Source organism: Euprymna scolopes, chromosome 43, assembly GCF_053919585.1.
Source record: "Euprymna scolopes isolate OS-2025 chromosome 43, ASM5391958v1, whole genome shotgun sequence".
NCBI lineage: Eukaryota > Metazoa > Mollusca > Cephalopoda > Sepiida > Sepiolidae > Euprymna > Euprymna scolopes.
In genome coordinates, this window is record NC_136524.1 from 27,334,950 (window position 1) to 27,357,078 (window position 22,129).

At 28.7% G+C, this 22,129-nt stretch overlaps 1 protein-coding gene across 1 annotated transcript in view; it reads left to right on the forward strand.

Moving 5' to 3' along the window:
• Positions 1-22,129, forward strand: part of LOC145268255 (sn-1-specific diacylglycerol lipase ABHD11-like) — a 157,837-nt gene that overhangs the window by 129,958 nt on the left and 5,750 nt on the right. Inside the window, exon 5 of the mRNA XM_080123597.1 lies at positions 1,651-1,832. Coding sequence (XP_079979723.1) covers positions 1,651-1,832 — 182 coding nt within the window. The remainder of the gene's footprint in view (positions 1-1,650; positions 1,833-22,129) is intronic.

Here is a 22,129-nt window from a genome sequence, read left to right on the forward strand (position 1 = left end):
TTCTTATTTCGTATTCCTGGATTACGTCTAAAAGATAAAATATCTCTACGATATTTTATCTTTTAGACGTAATCCACTACACTAGTTTACTCTAATTTAGTTTTTTTTTTTCTCTCATAAAATGTATATACATGTATATATGACATCTAATTTACATAAGGAAAACACGCTGCTCTCCCCCATCATTATATATAGCCCCAATCCTCCGACTCTATCGTCAATGACCATCCCTCTTGAAGAAGCCCGCATAAATCGGGCGAAACGTTGAGTATCCAGGTCCTTCCACCTCCATTTTATTTCATATCGTCGGATTTAATCCAGCTCAACAATCATATATATGTATGTATATTTATATACATAAAGATGTGAAATTCATATTTTTTTTTACACTTTTTTTTTCTCTGAATTTAATAACTTGTGTGTCTTTTCCGTTAATGTAGGAACTGGTGTGTGTGTTTTTTTTACTTTTTTTTTCATTTCTTCCTCTTCTAAATTGTCGTCTGCTGCTTTGAATTTGCAACGTGTGCTGCGTTGAAAAGCATCGCACCTCATTTTCATTGGCTCAGCTTTATGTTACGGCGACGCTCGACTTACTCTGGCTATTGACATCAATGTTCCGGTGACAGCCGAGCAGTGGCTGAGTTATGTCCGGATCACTCTCTGCACTAGTACCAAAGAACGATATACAATAAAATTCTGTTTTAAACTTGGAAAAAAATTTCACGGAAACGTATGGAATGCTTCAAACTGCTTTTGGACCATCTTGCATGAATCGAGCATCAGTTTTTGAGTGGTAAAAAAAAAGAAACATTCAAGGAAGGCAGGGGAGGGATGATGAGGGGAGTAAGGAAGTCAGAACTCCAGAGTTGATTGGCCAAATAAAGAATTTCATGTATAAGGACCATCATGTGTCTATGGAGACAATAAGTGCACAGTTTCTTCTAATAAACAAACTAGAGTTTTTGTGGGATTACCGATATTTGATTTGTTTAAATACCTATTAATCCTAACTAATGATAGGTATATTAAAACTTTTATGTAGAACATCAATAGCAGTGACTTGTTACATGGTAGCATCGTATAGTAAACAAAAAACAGCTTTTAAGCAATGAATAATCATGTATTAAGGCCAAAAACCACTTGAGAATTAATGAGTTAGATTAACAACCATTATGGTTGACTTCTCACATCAAGAGGTGATCGGCCTTTAATGGGGAAGTTGCGATTAGGTAACTATTTTGTTGCTCAGAACTGCCGTGCATGGGCTCCCAAGATTTGAGATGTAGTACAGGACAGGAGGAACTTTATTGCGACGACAAGAGATTAAAAATTGAATGATGATAAATGCTATGAAAATATCCACATAACGCTCACTCAAAACAACACCAGAATTGGAGAACAGCAGTTCTTCCTCCTTTGTTAGAACGTCACTCAATGAATATGAGACTAAAGGATAAAATAGCAGGGAAGCACGAGCTATGAAGCTTCTAAAAATAAACCCAAATTCCACTTTTATTAGTCACCTCTCATTCTTCTCTCTAATAAAGTAGTTGAACCTAAGGATTCCAGCCCGTTTTTTAAGTGAAATGTTTTGTTTGTTTTTTTTCCCCCGTTTTTTTCTGATCATAATTTTTTTTTCTGTTTTTGCAGGAAATAACTCTGCGACAATTTATTCTGACAAATATTGTTGAAAGAAATGGTAAAGTCCAATGGCGCTTAAATCTAGATGCCATTATATCAGACTTTGCCAACATTGTAGGCTTTAAAAGATATGAAAATATTTATGATGGTCCAACTCTCTTTCTAGGAGGAGGTAACTCTGTTTACATCAGGTAAGTGATGAAACTACATGTACATAAATTAGGTTCTTGTCCAGAATTCCCTCTATGTAAAACAAAATAAAATAAATAAATAATCTGTATAATGTACATATCTGCAATGGAACAAAATTATCATATTCCAAAAATCATGTAACTTGATCAAGTAGTTTTATTTTTATTAAAAGAAATCATTTTTAAGCAATTAGTGGAAATTCGTAGGCATTATAATAACTCTTGCATGTTTGAATTATTGAGTTCTATCCCTTTGTTTTTTTTTATTGTTTTAAAATGGTGGATAAAACAGATGCTCTTTTGTTAATCATTAAATTTGATTTTCTTATTTAAAAATAAAAGTATGTGACCAATTTATATTACTTTTTGTAATATGATATTTTCGTTTCATCATGAGTATATACATCATACAGGTTTGTCTTTATTTTTACCTTTTAATATAGGGGAATTCTGGATAAGAACCATGAATTATTTATAATAATCTGCTAAGACAGTGCATGTTTGTTTGTACGTTATCAATTTTCACATACATTAAAAAAAAAAATTAGATGGTTAATGATTAATCTGATGTCGCTAAGGTAAGGTACCTAATTTAAAATGAATTGTTTCGATATCAAATTATGTTATCCAAACAAATAAAAAATATAGTTTTAAATAAGTACATTTCTAAAAGTGAGATTGTTTTTTTAATTAAAAAATATGTAGCAGACAATTATATTTTTATGGTAATAACATAGAAATAGTTATTGTTTCAAAAATAATGAAATTGTTACAATTTTAAAGAAAAAACAAATATATACATCTATATATATTATTTTATTTTTATTTATATAGACAAGTATTACATACTCGCTACACTGTACATGCTAATGTTTCAGAGGGAATCGATTTATTAAAAAAAACAAAAAAGAATCGTTCCTCATCAGGCGAGAGAAATAAAATTTATGTCTGTTATTCAGAGCATCTTGTCCTTAAATGAGACAGCGAAATATATATTTTTTTATTATTTATTGAAAAATAAAATATTAAAATGCTAACTTGGAATGTGAAGGGGTGATATCTAGTGACATTTAAGACTTAAAAATAGATGGCGATGTGGAGAAAGGGGATGTTAAAACTTAGTAAGAAGAAGAAAGAAGAAAGAGGAGTTAGAAGAAAGAGAGAGGAAAGAAAATAAAAAAGAAAAAAAGGGGAAAAGAGAAGAAACGAGAGGCATATGAAATACAAGGGTCAGTACATTTCAGTGAAAAGGGTAGAGGAGATGACACATTATGGCAAGTTTATAATGGGTTAAAATTTATATGTCAACAAAAGCAAATGAGTAAATGGGTGGGGTGGGGGGGAATTGCAAGTAATAGAAGAATGGGCGTTTAATAACGCTAAAACATGCATATTTGTATATCTATATCTCTCTCTCTCTTTCTCTCTCTCCCTCTCTCTCTCTCTCTATATATATATATATATATATATATAAATGTAAATTTGGTTCGTTCTAAACGAATAAAACCATATTTTTACATTACCAATTTATTTGAAATTTTCAGACAACCCATCTTTAGAGTCGAGGTATGTTTTTATGTTATTAAAATAAATTTACCTCGCGAATTATTAAAATATTAAATAAAATAAATATATATTTTTTTAACCGTTACTGTGAATCTGTTCTGTTGATAAAACTGAACTTCCGGTTCGATTCATTTCACAGCCACGAATTGACGAAAGATTTCATTTTCTGTTGACTCGATAAGTTAATAAAAAGCAAAAAAAAAACATATTTCATTTGTTTATCTTCCAAATTTTTTAATTTACACATCTTTTCTTTATTATATAAGGCCAGAAAAAAAGTTTGTCGCTTGCTATGCTAAAACAAAGTTTTTTTGTTTTTTATTTTTCTAATTTCAAAATATGTTGCACCATTATTGTGATGTTTACTTTGCAGTATATTTCAATTTAACTTTTATTATAAAAAGTTTGAGTTTACGATTTGTTTCCTACAAAAAAAAAAAAAAATACCCTCTCTGAAAAAAAAACAGGCAAAACTAGCTGATAAAATATGTAAGCCTTCTGTGGAGCTAACCACTTCAATATAATTCCAGAAACATATAGTGAGAAAACATGAAACATTTTATATATTGAATATACTATATTTATAATTTTTTTATTGTAGGATTCTCCTGATCTTGCGGGTTTTTTAAATCTCAGTTGACAACATTGAATCACTAAAAAAAAACACAAAATGAATGCCGACGCTAAAAGTGTATACACATTTTGACTCCTCCCTTTACTTAAATTCACCAAAAATCAGGAAATTAACGAATTTTAATAAAAATTGCAGTATTTTTCAAATAATTATCGCAGAATATAATGAACTAATTATTTTTTACTTAACTCTTAGTGAAAATGTTTTATTTTGTTTAAACAAAAAATACCTTTACTAAAGTTATGGTTTTCAGTAGCAAATAAAAAAACGCAAGAATTTATTTTTGCTTTTTTTAAAGCATCGTTATTTGTAACAATAAAAAATAATTTTTACAGTAGCAGTAACATTACGAAAAAAGCCCCTAAAGTCCGTATTAATGAATTCGATATAACTCGAAGAAAAATGAATTCTCGCATACTATTCAGGAAATTAAAGATTCAATTAGATTCCTATTTCAGTCACCTAAATTATTTAGGGTGAAATGAGTTTAGGAATTTATAGCCAAACCTAAATATTTTTTTTTGGTAAATATCCAGATACGTTACTACAGAACACCGACCACTCTAATTTGTTTGGGGGCGGGGGATGTGATTGATATTTTTTGTGTTTTTATTCTATGTAACATATTTATTCAGCTCGAAAAAACATACAGTGTTTACCGACGTATTGGAAAATTCAAGATGGCGTCTGATTCTCTCTTTAACACGGTAAGTTTGGGAAAAGGTGTTATAAATAAAAACCCAGATAAAATACTGTTAAAAACTCGCTCAATATATGTTACCGTGACATAGGTTGACATATATTCGGCGGGTTTTTAATAGTATTTTGTATAGTTTTTTTTTATTTATAACACCTTTTCCCAAACTTACCGTGTTAAAGAGAGAATCAGACGCCATCTTGAATTTTCCAATACATCGGTAAACACTGTATGTTTTTCGAGCTGAATAAATATGTTACATTGAATAAAAACACGAAAAATATATCCAGTTTGGTAGAAAAGTAATTTACCTTGCTTTTGATAACATTTATTTGTTATATATTTGTTTTTTGACAACTTTTTCGAATCTATGTGTACAGTAATACAAACCCGTTTTTTTTTTGTCCGCGCTATTTTTTAAATCGTATTTCCAGGTTTAATTACAATGTTTTTTATTCAATTGTAAGGTTAAAATACACCCTCCCCTCCCCATGTTAAGAATGACAATTATCTCCCCTTAAAAACTTGCAAAATAAATATTCTCTCTATATATATTAACTGTAGCGTCTTTAAATCAAAATACGCTAACGGAAACAATTTACTGCACGAGCGTCGCCCTTTTAAAATTCATCATTCAATAAAATAAAAAGCTATAGCAAACATCTAAATGACTACTTTAAACACAGTTCCTGATTTCAAAAAAAGAAAAACTAAAAGGTAACTATCTCTATATATTTTTAAATCAAATTTATTATGTAAATTCAAAAAATATATTTTTTTTCTACTCATTTCTATCTCTAACCTATACTAATTTTCTTATAAATTTTAAATTCAAACCTTTTATTTCAATTTTTCAGATTCATCTGCCTTACTTTTAATGCTAGGTTTATTTTTGGTGTCTTTTAAATTCAATAGAAATCCTCCTAAATTTGCTGATGAGGAGACCGTGCTTACCAAAAAAATTATGTATAATTGTTCTACGTGACTTCATGTATACCACAAATAAAAAGCACGGATTTCCGAAACGATCGTACAGATAATTGACTTTGTTGTTGTTCCTTCTTATGAAACTGATTTTTAATTTAATTAAAATTTGATTTTTAAATTAAAAAAATTTTTTTTTAATTTTTAAATTATAAATCACATTACTTAATATTGAATTAGCTCTAGGACATTTAACTATCGAGCTTATTATATATCTAAATTACAACGAGCATTTCCTGTATTTTAATTAAACTAGTAATTTCACTATTACATTAAAATACACTTAGCTCTTTAGACTATTATTCTAATCTCCTTTAAATTATTAGCTACCTATAACAGGTTGAGTTTATATACGTAATTGTAGATATGTTTCATAAGAAGGACATACAATTATCAACTAAATGCATCCCCATACCCCCTAAAGACACCTTTATAACCAGCTTAATTACAAGTATAGATACATTTATAAGGAACTTGAGATGGAAAGCCTACCATTTTGATAATTACCAAAATGAAACCACAGAACCAATACACCACCAACCTGGAGAAATAAAAGAAACCATCCTCAGACAAGACAATGAAGAAAGAAAAGCAGCGAAATACTACAGACTAAAAACATACAAAAACCTTAAGAGAAACATAGACACTGAAAATTTTGAAAATGACTTAATCAACCTGATTAAAAATATTAAATTTAAGAAAACTAAAAAATATATCACTCCAACACTTAAAAAAATAAATAAATTTTCAAAATCTATTTCTATAAGCCACCAAAATAAACTCATAGTACCGGCAGATAAAACTGGAAATTTCTACACAATGGACTATATACAATATAAAAATCTAATATATAAAGAACTTAATAAAAATTATAAAACTACTAATAAATCAGCACTAAATAAAATAAATAATGATGCAAAAAACATTTTAACTAAACTTAAAATAGATAAATACACAGAAATAACGGTACCAGGTACCCCGAGATTTACTTTAAAAGACCACAAACACAGCTTCAATATTAACCCTACTATTAGACTCATTTGCCCCTCGAAATCAGATATAGGACTGGTTAGTAAAAACATATTAGATAGAATTATCCCCAAACTTAAATCCATAATAAAATACCCACTATGGCAATCTTCCAACCAAGTAATCGACTGGTTTTCTAATATTCACAATAAAAATAATATTAAATTTCTTTCTTTTGACATTGAATCATATTACCAATCTATATCACCTATCCTACTTAATAAATCTCTATTAATGGCACGAAAATTAACTAATATAACTCAAGACGAAACTAAACTAATACTTATAGCTAGACAGTCTTTAATAACATTTGATAATAAATATTGGACCAGGAAAAATACCCCTAACCACTTCAACATTTTAATGGGATCGACGGACTCGACTCAGGTCACTGATCTAGTTGGCCTTTTCCTTTTAAATGAAATACATTGTATACTCCATAAACAATTCAAACTTGAAGGAGGGCTATATAGAGATGATGCACTTTTCATAACGAATTCTACTAATAAAAATTATGAAAAAGCAATTAAAGCTCTACATAAATTATTTAAAAATTATGGACTTAGTATAAAAATCGACCCTAATAAAAAAATTGTTAATTTCTTAGACATAACCTTAAATCTTGAAAATTCTACCTTTGAACCATACCATAAACCTAACCAATCACTTCTATATGTCCACAATCAATCAAACCACCCTAAATCAATATTAAAATCAATAGTTCCCAATATCGCTCTAAGAATTTCTAGACTGTCTTCTACTAAATCAATATTTACCAAAAATGAAAAATACTATAATGAAGCCCTTAAAAACTCTGGATATAATTCACAAATTAAATTCATAAATGAAAATGATAGAAACATAAACTGCATTAAAAATAAACCTATTAAGAGCGTAATAACATATAATATGGCAATGTCTTCCTGTATACGAGTTAAGAAAAATAACCAAGAGACAAAAAAAGATAAAACCAAACTACAAATATTAGATAATAATACAAATAAACAGCAAACTAAAACCCGCAAACGTAAGAATAGACACAAGGAGATCCTATGGTTCAACCCCCCGTATTCCAAAAACCTAGAAACAAACATAGCTAGAGAATTTTTTAAAATATTAGATAAGAACTTTAAAGCCCCCCCATAGATATAATAAAATTTTCAATAAGAACACAATTAAAGTCTCTTACTCTACTATGCCTAACCTTCATCAGAAAATAATTAGCTCTAATAATAAGAAAATTAATAAACTACAAAATACAACTATACAAAATACATCGGACTGTAACTGTAGAAGAAAAAATAAATGTCCCCTACAAGGCTCATGTAAAATTAAAAATGTTATCTATAGCTGCACAGTATCAAAAACTCCAAATATACAAGAACCTATAAACAGCCATAACTCAACTACCAGATTAAATAATAACACCAACTTAAATCAATCTACCGATCAATTACTAATCAACCCACCACATTATAATCCAACAATAGACCTAACGGAAAATAATCATAATAATCAAGAGGTAATATATATTGGTTCCACATCTGGCCCAATAAAACATAGAATTTCAACGCACAAACATTCTTTTAAAAATAACTCTCTATCAAACCAAACTACTCTATCCGACTATATTTGGCAACTAAAAAATAGCAATATTTCTTTCAACTTAAAATGGCAAATAATTGAGACTTGCAAATCATATAAACCAGGAGATAAATTTTGTACACTATGTACAAAAGAAACCCTAAAAATTTTAAAATATGAAGATATAAAAAGTACAACCAAACTAGTAAATTCAAGACACGAGCTTCTAACATGTAATCATAAACGTTGGTTTAAATTTAATAAATATAAACCACCTTAAATCATTAAAAATTACTCATTAGTAAAAATAGATTACAATTTTTTTTTTTTTTTTTTTAATAAATTAAGTTAGACCAATTACCGCCGTTAGACCCGTAAATCAAATAATAAATAAAGCCAATAACACATGACAATTATCTCCCCTTAAAAACTTGCAAAATAAATATTCTCTCTATATATATTAACTGTAGCGTCTTTAAATCAAAATACGCTAACGGAAACAATTTACTGCACGAGCGTCGCCCTTTTAAAATTCATCATTCAATAAAATAAAATAAAAAGCTATAGCAAACATCTAAATGACTACTTTAAACACAGTTCCTGATTTCAAAAAAAGAAAAACTAAAAGGTAACTATCTCTATATAAAACTTTAATTAAACTTGGAAATACGGTTTAAAAAATAGTGCGGTCCGGTAAGTGCACTAGCGGGTTTGTATTACTGTACACATAGATTCAAAAAAGTTGTCAAAAAACAAATATATAGCAAATAAATGTTATCAAAAGCAAGATAAGTTACTTTTCTACCAAACTGGATATATTTTTCGTGTTTTTATTCAATGTAACATGTTTATTCAGCTCGAAAAAACAAAGAGTGTTTACCGATGTATTGGAAAATTCAAGATGGCGTCTGATTTTCTCTTTAACACGGTAAGTTTGGGAAAAGGTGTTATAAATAAAAACCCAGATAAAATACTATTAAAAACTCGCTCAATATATGTTACTGTGACATAGGTTGACATATATTCGGCGAGTTTTTAATAGTATTTTGTATAGTTTTTTTTATTTATAACACCTTTTCTCAAACTTACCGTGTTAAAGAGAGAATCAGACGCCATCTTGAATTTTCCAATACATCGGTAAACACTGTATGTTTTTTCAAGCTGAATAAGTGTTACGTTGAATAAAAACACGAAAAATATATCCAGTTTGGTAGACAAGTAACTTATCTTGCCTTTGATAACATTCATTTGTTATATATTTGTTTTTTGACAACTTTTTCGAATCTATGTGTACAGTAATACAAACCCACTATTTGCTCCCGGATTTTTGATAACATTTTCCATGCGTGCGTCTCACGTTTGGATATAACAAAAATTTTTTTGTAGATTTCGGTGTGCTGAAAACGAATCTGCAAACTGTTTCCGTCGCAAAATATAGTTTTTATGATAAGAAGAAATTACTTTTTCGAAAAGTAGGCGATCACTTTTCCATGTAAATTTAACTTAAAATAAGCACCCACTTAGCACTATTTGTTTATCTTATTTTTTTTATTTTTAAAAGCTTTCCTTGCGAAACCTACCTAAAATAAATTTGTCTAATTCTTAATTTCTTATTTTCTTGGGGGGCGGGGGGGGGGGGGCTAAATATGAAGAATTACTCCACCCTCGAAAATTCCTTTACAATTACCACTCTTATAGGTTTTCGGGGTCGCTGAAAACGAAAATAACGTTTATAATTAAGGCAAATGAGTAGTTTCCAAGATATGAAGAAATGTTAGTTTAAAAAAGTGGAGGCCCACTTTTCCATAATAATTTAACGTAAAATGATCACCCACTTTGTGGCCACGATTTTTTTTGGGGGGGACTTTCTTTTTACCCTTGGAAAATCCTTTAAAATTACCTGTTTAAATTGCAAAATGCAAAAGAAATCAAACAAAAAAATTTTTTTGCCAAGAAACACACAGAAAAATTTAAAAAAATAGCATCCATTTTTTTCTATCGAATTCATTTGCTGTTTTTATTGAAAACTATTTTCTCCCGGACTTTTGATAAAATATTCCATTTTCGTATATAACAAAAAATTTTTTTTGTAGATTTCGGTGTGCTAAAAACGAATTTGCAAACCGTTTCCGTCGTAAAAAAAATAGTTTTTATGATATGAAGAAATTACTTTTTCGAAAAGTAGGCGATCACTTTTCCATGTAAATTTAACTTAAAATAAGCACCCACTTTCTAGCCACCTGAGAGAGGGGGGGACTTTTCCCATGTTTATTGCTAAACAGCTTTCGCTTATGCTCGCGCGTAGCATAAACGAAGGCTACGGCTGTGAAATGGAAAATAGTCCCAGAGTTCAGGGGTTATTACCATGCAAAAGAAATCAAACAAAAACCTTTTTAGCCAAGAAACACACAGAAAAATGCCCCTCTCTCAGGTGGTCAGAAAGTGGGTGCTCATTCTAAGTTAAATTTACATTGAAAAGTGATCACCCACTTTTCGAAAAAGTAATTTCTTCATATCATGAAAACTTTCTTTTTGCGACGGAAACGGTTTGCAGATTCGTTTTTAGTACCCCGAAATCTACAATAAAATATTTCGTTATATACGAACATGAGACGGGCCTTAAAGTAAAATAATACCGGATTTTTGGAGCAGATTTGTCATTTAGTTGTACAAATATCCTCAAACCAGGTAATCACTAAAAGGGACTCTTAAAAGTCGTCACCTGTATCGAGCAAAAGTTTAAAACCACTGATTATATGTCAGTCTACGTCACAGTAACATATATTGAGTGAGTTCCTAACAGTATTTTGTATAGTTTTTTAGTTTAAACTCATTTTCCCAAAATATCCCCAAACTTAATGTGTCTGATACAGTCTGCCGCCATTTGTATTTTTCAAATATACCGATAAACACTGCAGGTTTTTGAACTGATTAAACATTATACATTATATAAAAACACTACAATCTTATCCAGTTAGGTAGAACATTTACTTTTCTTGCCTTTGATAACATTTATTTGTCATATATTTATTTTTTGGCAACTTCTTTGTATCTGTGTTTAGTAATACAAACCCTTTTCATTTAATGTAACGTTTAGTCGGCTCGAAAAACTGTTTTTTATTTGAAAGATACAAATGATGGCGGACACTTTGGATTATGTTAAGTTTGAGAAAGTGAGTTAAAACTAAAAAACTATACAAAATACTGTTACAAATCCACCGATTATGTCAGCCTATGTCATGGTAACATATATTCGGTGGGTTTTTGACACTGTATTGTATAGTTTTTAGTTTTCAACTTACTTTCCCAAACTTAACTTAATCAACAGAGTCTGCAACCATTTCTGTTTTTCGAGCCGATTAAACATTTTACATTACATTAAAACACTAAATAATTATCCAGTTAGGTAGAAATATAACTTACCTTACCTTTCATTTATTTGTTTTTGACAACTTTTTTGAATCTGTGTATAGTACCCCCCCCCTCATCGCTCAAATATCAATTACTAACTCACATTTTTGTATACAGAAAAAAAAAAAAAAAAAACATTTAGCGTTTCAACATTTTTGCTACGTTCAGCTTTATCCACTGATTGTTGGTCGAGCCCAAGCCATGATTGACGGTAATCCCGAGGATCAGGATCCATTTCTGCAAGAGTAACATTTTTTTTCAGTTTCGCTTTTTTTTCTTTTTTTTTACTTTTTGGAGTGGATTGCTGTACTAAGAATATAAGAAACATGCATTTTCTCTTTTTATTAGAATTTTCCATTACACCAAATTGAGCCACAGCAACGCGTGGCAGGGTACAGCTAGTATATCTATATCTATATATATATATATATATATATATATATATATATATATATATATATATTACTTGGAAGTCACTACTTATCAAGGCCCGGAAGCCACTCGGGGATAAGGGTTATTGTGTGTACAGTAATCAATGGGATAGTATCGTAGTAATCGTTAGTATTGGAGATTTAATAAAGTGTCCTTTGTATTTCTTATTTCAGCTGCCATGTTGTTCAGCCATATTCTTAAGCGCTTTCTATCGGTAAATCCGTCAAGAGCGATTGTTGTCGTTTTTTTTTCTTTGAGGCTTGGTGTATCTATAGTTATTTTTTAATTTTTTTATTTTTATTTTATTGGTTATAAAGGTGGGTGCAGAATGGGTAGGGGTGAATTATTTTATTTTTAATTCCGATTTTCTTATTTTCTATTTTATTTATTTAGTTTCTTGTTATTAAATACAGTTAGTATATTTGTCCTGATATCAAATAAGATCCGGTTGACAAGGAGCTGTAGTTTTTTAATTAGTATAGGTTTTTTTTTAATTTTTTTTTTTTTTACAAAGGCATCACCACATTATCAAGGCCCAGAGGCCACTCAAGGATAAGGGTTAAAGAGTGTACAGTAGAAATTGGTCAATATAGTAATCATTAGTAATGAAAATTTGGTAAATTTAATAACTCATATGGAACGGCTCATCAAGAACTTATTTACTTTAGACTTGAACACAACCATATTGTAGTCAGCCGGAAAGCAGGAAAACGGAAGACAATTCCACAGGCGTGCAGTTCTAAGAAAGAAGCTTTGTTCATGGAATCTACGTTTAGGTTTAGGCACAGATAAAGAGTGGGGGAAATTATTGATAGTGTTTACAGCTAGACGAGTGTTTCTTGTGAAAGTTTGGCGAGGGGGGACCATAGATTGAAGCTCAGTTGAACACTTTCCATGAAAATAACTATACATCAGAGACAAACTCGCAACATCTCTTCTGTGAGATAGAGGTTGCAAGGAGGAGAAAAGGACATCTCCTACGAGGCTACAAAGTCTATTTTGAACTCTATCAAGGCAGGACAAGTCCTTTCTAGCAGCTCCTGCCCAGATGTGGCAACAGTATTCCATCCTTGGACGTAATTTTAGTTTTCGTAAGGAATCGAATTTTAGTATTGTTAGGTAAGATATTTCTAATGTCAGACGACTATAGGTTTTTATCATGGAATGTTAGGTTTTGTTTTATGTCACTATTGTCAGCTAACTGATAGGTTAGTCACTGGGAGAGTGTTATTGTGGTGTGGCCTATGTATACGTTGTATGTTAGAGTAAGTTTGGAGACATTCTTCGGAGGGACAAATAAATTCATACACTACATTAATTTGCTTTAGTGTGGTGTTAGTATTATATATGTTTACATATATATACTTTATTAATATTTTTTAACCAAAAATTTTAACATATTAAAATTCAGTAATGTTTATAATTAATCGATTATTAATCGAATAGTTAAGCTTCATGGTTATCAGTTTTCATAATTGAGCATGGGTGGGATTGAAACCGCTATCTTCAGACAATGTTCATCTGGAACTGTAGAGATTCAACGTCTCTATCAACTGCGCCACGGGCCCCGAAGGGCGATCAAGGTTGGATTCTTTGATCTTATAAATTCATGTTTATTTATTATCTGATCTTCCATAGTCGGGTCCGTACCGATTGGTATATATATTATTTCTTAATTGGAATTCGTTTTTGAAACGTTGTGAATAAAAAAAACAATAAAAGATGAAAAAAAAAACAACTAATAAAAATGAGACTAATAGTCCGAAATAAAAATAAATTAATATATATAATGCTCATCTCAAAAACGAATTTTCAGTAACAGATATTTTTCAATGTTGGCGTTTTTCTTTAAGAATATGCACAGTATAGTTTATCTCTATGCAGATAAATGTTAAAGAAAAAACGAGTTACTTGTCAATACCGTGGGCGTAATGTAAAGGGTTTAAGTTTTATTTCACAAAATAACTGAAAACATTAGTAAATTAAATTTTTGCTCTGTTATGAAATTGTTGTTCTGCCTGTTTTTATATGATCCAAATCTGAGGTTTTGTTTTCATTGTTCACTATTAAAATGAAAACTTAGTTTTATCTCTAATGTGCTATAAATCATATTAAGAAGATCGAATGTGTTAGCTGTGAAAAGAATCAATCATATATGAACAAAGTTGCATTCTCATGTCATTTTCAGTACATTTTTTTTTTTTTTAGAAGTAATTGAATTTTACCTAATGCTAGCTTGATTTAATAATAATTTTTGTATATAAATTTATTATTTTACTATTGAAATAAAAACATAGTCTTGATAGTGTATGCATATAAAAACAGTGCCAACTTAATAATGATTTTTGTATATAAATTTATTATTTTACTATTGAAATAAAAACATAGTCTTGATAGTGTATGCATATAAAAACAGTGCCAACTTAATAATTTTTGTATATAAATTTATTATTTTACTATTGAAATAAAAACATAGTCTTGATAGTGTATGCATATAAAAACAGTGCCAACTTAATAATAATTTTTGTATATAAATTTATTATTTTACTATTGAAATAAAAACATAGTCTTGATAGTGTATGCATATAAAAACAGTGCCAACTTAATAATAATTTTTGTATATAAATTTATTATTTTACTATTGAAATAAAAACATAGTCTTGATAGTGTATGCATATAAAAACAGTGCCAACTTAATAATAATTTTTGTATATAAATTTATTATTTTACTATTGAAATAAAAACATAGTCTTGATAGTGTATGCATATAAAAACAGTGCCAACTTAATAATAATTTTTGTATATAAATTTATTATTTTACTATTGAAATAAAAACATAGTCTTGATAGTGTATGCATATAAAAACAGTGCCAACTTAATAATAATTTTTGTATATAAATTTATTATTTTACTATTGAAATAAAAACATAGTCTTGATAGTGTATGCATATAAAAACAGTGCCAACTTAATAATAATTTTTGTATATAAATTTATTATTTTACTATTGAAATAAAAACATAGTCTTGATAGTGTATGCATATAAAAACAGTGCCAACTTAATAATAATTTTTGTATATAAATTTATTATTTTACTATTGAAATAAAAACATAGTCTTGATAGTGTATTCATATAAAAACAGTGCCAACTTAAAGGAAATAAAAGCTACTTAGCAATATTGTGGACCAAGGTTTTAAATTTCTTTACAAAAAAATAATCCAAGTTGAAAATTTTAGCGAATGAAATTATTGCTCTAATATCAAATTGTTTCTGTTCAAATTTGAGCTTTTTTTTTTTAAATGTTATTTTATTATTAAAAGGAAAAAATAAGCCTGGTTTCTACTGTGCTATGATAATATTAAAATTCAATGTGTTAGCTGTCATAAGTAATCTTATATGTTCAGCTTGAGTATGTTTTTTTTTTTTTTGGTATTGGCATTTTCTCCATTGTTTAATGTTTAAATTAGTTTGATCTAATAATTGTTTTTTGTTTTAATAAATTTACTATTTTATTCTTTAAAATAAAAATCTCTCCTGATCCCTAATGTGCTATGAGTCATATTAAGAAGATGCAATTTATTAGCTGTTGAAATAAGTCTTATATGAACTAAGTTGAGCTTCAGCACATTTTTTTTTCTTTTCAAAAAGTAATAGGATTTGACCTAATGTAAGTTTTAAACTGTCCCATCTTAATGAAAAATAGTTACTCACGAATATGGGAGATTTAATGAAGGTTTTAAGTTGTTTCTCACTAAAAAAAAAAAAAAAAAAAAAATCAAAGTTGAAAACTTCAGTGAATAAAATCCTAGTATTAAATTGTATTTCATCTGTTTTCACATGGTTCAAATCTGATGTTTTGTTTTTCGCTGTTTTACTATTAAAATAAAAATCTAATTGTATCTCTATTATGCTATAAATCGTATAACAAAGATTCAATGTGTTAGCGGTTGAAATGAATCTTACATGAACTAAGTTGAGCTTCAAAAGGTAATGGGATTTGGGCCAACGTTTAAGTTAGTTTTATTTTTTAAAGTTTGGTGTTTTCAACTTAACCTTCATTATATTGTGTGTTTATGCATATAAAAAATGTCTCATCTTGAAAAAAGAGCCACTCATGAATACGAGAGATTTAATGGAGGTTTTAAGTTTATTTTTTTTTTAAGTTGAAAACTTCAGTGAATGAAATGTTTATCTTTATATTAAATTGTGTTTCATATGGTTCCAATCTGATGTTTTGTTTGCATTGATTAAAATAAAAGTTGATCTCTATCATATGATAAAGATTCAATGTGTTAGCTGTCGAAATGAATCTCTACTATTATGAAAAAAGAACTTTTTGTATGTGAGTTCATTCCCTATCGACTCAAAAACGGCTGGGTCGACTTTTATAAAACTCTAGTTACCTGTTAGACACGATCCCAAATAGTAACCCCTTTACATTTCAAGTGGCAATATGTCTTGTTTTGGGGTGGAAAAGAGTGAAAACAAAATAAAAAATAAAAAAAAGAATCGTTTTTGGAATCGAAAATTAGGCTAAAAAGTTTTTTGATACACCCAAAAGTTTTGATTCCTGATCTCGATAAATCGTTCCAACACTTGTTGTAGTAGTAGTTGTAATATTCCAATATCGCTCATTTGTTTTTACATAAGTTATTCAAATTCTAACTAATAATTTTGATGTCTGTAAATCTTTATAATTGCTATCATTAGTAGTAGTAATAGGAGTTGTAATAGCAATACTAATATTATATTATTGACCCTCCTTTGCCAAGGGTGCTTCATACTAAATTTGGTTGAATTTTATGTAATCGTTTTGGAGCCTATAATTCTTTATTTCTTTTAATATTAGTAGTAGTAGTAGTATCCATTGTAATATTAATATCCTCATCTTTCCACTACCACTTCTCGTCTCATTAACCCTCCATTGTTGCCTGTTATATTATATTAGATAGTGATTAGCTGGATGGATAGAGACATTCCGCACTTCTTCACCTCGTCTGTTAACTGACGATATTAAATAAAAGTAATTGGTAGAGACGTTTTAGTAATAATCGTAAACTTTAATTTCTCATTGTAATAATTATTTGCTGCTATTTTATTTTGTCGCTTTGTTCATTAACTAGTTGATCACTTTTAACATTGTCATTGCTCATTGTTGAGCATTCTTTCATGAAGAAATCTGAAAGAGATAGAGAAACACTGACAATGAAGAACACACATTGCTGTCATGTGATATAACTGTCATCACCTATCATTTCTCTATCAAACTAGAACTGTTTTTTTTTAATGATTATTTTATTTATTTTTTTACATAGGCATCACCACATTATCAAGGCCAAGAGGCCACTCAAGGATAAGGGTTAAAGAGTGTACAGTAGAAATTGGACAATATAGTAATCATTAGTAATGAAAATTTGGTAAATTTGATAACTTATATAGAACGGCTCATCAAGAACTTATTTACGTTAGACTTGAACACAACCATATTGTAGCCAGCCGGAAAGCAGGAAAACGGAAGACAATTCCACAGGCGTGCAGTTCTAAGAAAGAAGCTTTGTTCATGGAATCTACGTTTAGGTTTAGGCACAGATAAAGAGTGGGGGAAATTATTGATAGTGTTTACAGCTAGACGAGTGTTTCTTGTGAAAGTTTTGCGAGGGGGGACCATAGATTGAAGCTCAGTTGAACACTTTCCATGAAAATAACTATACATCAGAGACAAACTCGCAACATCTCTTCTGTGAGATAGAGGTTGCAAGGAGGAGAAAAGGACATCTCCTACGAGGCTACGAAGTCTATTTTGAACTCTATCAAGGCAGGACAAGTCCTTTCTAGCAGCTCCTGCCCAGATGTGGCAACAGTATTCCATCCTTGGACGTAATTTTAGTTTTCGTAAGGAATCGAATTTTAGTATTGTTAGGTAAGATATTTCTAATGTCAGACGACTATAGGTTTTTATCATGGAATGTTAGGTTTTGTTTTATGTCACTATTGTCAGCTAACTGATAGGTTAGTCACCGGGAGAGTGTTGTTGTGGTGTGGCCTATGTATACGTTGTATGTTAGAGTAAGTTTGGAGACATTCTTCGGAGGGACAAATAAATTCATACACTACATTAATTTGCTTTAGTGTGGTGTTAGTATTATATATGTTTACATATATATACTTTATTAATATTTTTTAACCAAAAATTTTAACATATTAAAATTCAGTAATGTTTATAATTAATCGATTATTAATCGAATAGTTAAGCTTCATGGTTATCAGTTTTCATAATTGAGCATGCATATAATTTTTTTCGCAAAATGAAGACTATAAGAATAAAAAATGAGAACATCATATCGTGTTAATTTATTTTTATTTCGGACTATTAGTCTCATCTTTATTAGTTGTTGTTTTCCATCTTTTATTGGTTTGTTTATTCACAACGTTTCGGCCAACTAATTCCTCTGGCCTTCGTCAGGTGGTAACCGCGACGGATAGGAACTTTGAATCTCCTAACTGCATTCTCAGCCATCACTGCCATCCATAGTTGTTGTCGTCTCACCACATTTTTGCCAAGTAAACCTCTGGCACGCTTTGGGTGGGATTGAAACCGCTATCTTCAGACAATGTTCATCTGGAACTGTAGAGATTCAACGTCTCTATCAACTGCGCCACGGGCCCCGAAGGGCGATCAAGGTTGGATTCTTTGATCTTATAAATCCATGTTTATTTATTATCTGATCTTCCATAGTCGGGTCCGTACCGATTGGTATATATATTATTCATTAATTGGAATTTGTTTTTGAAACGTTGTGAATAAACAAACCAATAAAAGATGGAAAAAAAAAACCAACAACTAATAAAGATGAGACTAATAGCCCGAAATAAAAATAAATTAATATATATAATGCTCATCTCAAAAACGAATTTTCAGTAACAGATATTTTTCAATGTTGGCGTTTTTCTTTAAGAATATGCACAGTATAGTTTATCTCTATGCAGATAAATGTTAAAGAAAAAACGAGTTACTTGTCAATACCGTGGGCGTAATGTAAAGGGTTTAAGTTTTATTTCACAAAATAACTGAAAACATTAGTAAATTAAATTTTTGCTCTGTTATGAAATTGTTGTTCTGCCTGTTTTTATATGATCCAAATCTGAGGTTTTGTTTTCATTGTTCACTATTAAAATGAAAACTTAGTTTTATCTCTAATGTGCTATAAATCATATTAAGAAGATCGAATGTGTTAGCTGTGAAAAGAATCAATCATATATGAACAAAGTTGCATTCTCATGTCATTTTCAGTACATTTTTTTTTTTTTTAGAAGTAATTGAATTTTACCTAATGCTAGCTTGATTTAATAATAATTTTTGTATATAAATTTATTATTTTACTATTGAAATAAAAACATAGTCTTGATAGTGTGTGCATATAAAAACAGTGCCAACTTAATAATAATTTTTGTATATAAATTTATTATTTTACTATTGAAATAAAAACATAGTCTTGATAGTGTATGCATATAAAAACAGTGCCACCTTAATAATAATTTTTGTATATAAATTTATTATTTTACTATTGAAATAAAAACATAGTCTTGATAGTGTATGCATATAAAAACAGTGCCAACTTAATAATAATTTTTGTATATAAATTTATTATTTCACTATTGAAATAAAAACATAGTCTTGATAGTGTATGCATATAAAAACAGTGCCAACTTAATAATAATTTTTGTATATAAATTTATTATTTTACTATTGAAATAAAAACATAGTCTTGATAGTGTATGCATATAAAAACAGTGCCAACTTAATAATAATTTTTGTATATAAATTTATTATTTTACTATTGAAATAAAAACATAGTCTTGATAGTGTATGCATATAAAAACAGTGCCAACTTAATAATAATTTTTGTATATAAATTTATTATTTTACTATTGAAATAAAAACATAGTCTTGATAGTGTATGCATATAAAAACAGTGCCAATTTAATAATAATTTTTGTATATAAATTTATTATTTTACTATTGAAATAAAAACATAGTCTTGATAGTGTATGCATATAAAAACAGTGCCAACTTAATAATAATTTTTGTATATAAATTTATTATTTTACTATTGAAATAAAAACATAGTCTTGATAGTGTATGCATATAAAAACAGTGCCAACTTAATAATAATTTTTGTATATAAATTTATTATTTTACTATTGAAATAAAAACATAGTCTTGATAGTGTATGCATATAAAAACAGTGCCAACTTAATAATAATTTTTGTATATAAATTTATTATTTTACTATTGAAATAAAAACATAGTCTTGATAGTGTATGCATATAAAAACAGTGCCAACTTAATAATAATTTTTGTATATAAATTTATTATTTTACTATTGAAATAAAAACATAGTCTTGATAGTGTATGCATATAAAAACAGTGCCAACTTAATAATAATTTTTGTATATAAATTTATTATTTTACTATTGAAATAAAAACATAGTCTTGATAGTGTATGCATATAAAAACAGTGCCAACTTAATAATAATTTTTGTATATAAATTTATTATTTTACTATTGAAATAAAAACATAGTCTTGATAGTGTATGCATATAAAAACAGTGCCAACTTAAAGGAAATAAAAGCTACTTAGCAATATTGTGGACCAAGGTTTAAAATTTCTTTACAAAAAAATAATCCAAGTTGAAAATTTTAGCGAATGAAATTATTGCTCTAATATCAAATTGTTTCTGTTCAAATTTGAGCTTTTTTTTTTTAAATGTTATTTTATTATTAAAAGGAAAAAATAAGCCTGGTTTCTACTGTGCTATGATAATATTAAAATTCAATGTGTTAGCTGTCATAAGTAATCTTATATGTTCAGCTTGAGTATGTTTTTTTTTGGTATTGGCATTTTCTCCATTGTTTAATGTTTAAATTAGTTTGATCTAATAATTGTTTTTTTTTTTAATAAATTTACTATTTTATTCTTTAAAATAAAAATCTCTCCTGATCCCTAATGTGCTATGAGTCATATTAAGAAGATGCAATTTATTAGCTGTTAAAATAAGTCTTATATGAACTAAGTTGAGCTTCAGCACATTTTTTTTCTTTTCAAAAAGTAATAGGATTTGACCTAATGTAAGTTTACATATATGTTATATATTATATGGGAGATTTAATGAAGGTTTTAAGTTGTTTCTCACTAAAAAAAAAAAAAAAAAAAAAAAAAAAAAATCAAAGTTGAAAACTTCAGTGAATAAAATCCTAGTATTAAATTGTATTTCATCTGTTTTCACATGCTTCAAATCTGATGTTTTGTTTTTCACTGATTTACTATTAAAATAAAAATCTAATTGTATCTCTATTATGCTATAAATCATATAACAAAGATTCAATGTGTTAGCTGTTGAAATGAATCTTACATGAACTAAGTTGAGCTTCAAAAGGTAATGAGATTTGGGTCAATGTTTAAGTTAGTTTTATTTTTTAATGTTTGGTGTTTTCAACTTAACCGGCATTATATTGTGTTTCTATGCATATAAAAATGTCCCATCTTGAAAAAAGAGCCACTCATTAATTAGAGATTTAATGAAGGCTTTAAGTTTTTTTGTTTTTTTTAAGTTGAAAACTTCAGTGAATGAAATGTTTATCTTTATATTAAATTGGTTCCAATCTGATGTTTTGTTTGCATTGATTTACTATTAAAATTGAAATAAAAGTTGATCTCTGTCATATAATGAAGATTCAATGTGTTAGCTGTCGAAATGAATCTCTACTATTATGAAAAAAGAACTTTTTTGTGTGCGAGTTCATTCCCTATGGACTCAAAAACGACTGGGTCGACTTTTATAAAATCTGTGGTACTTTATATGCCTAGCATGTTTTCTATCAGAATGTCTTTGATAAGTATCGATAATCGAAATAATCTGATGAAAAAAAGGAATAGGCGATTTTGACCAAAGTTAACAT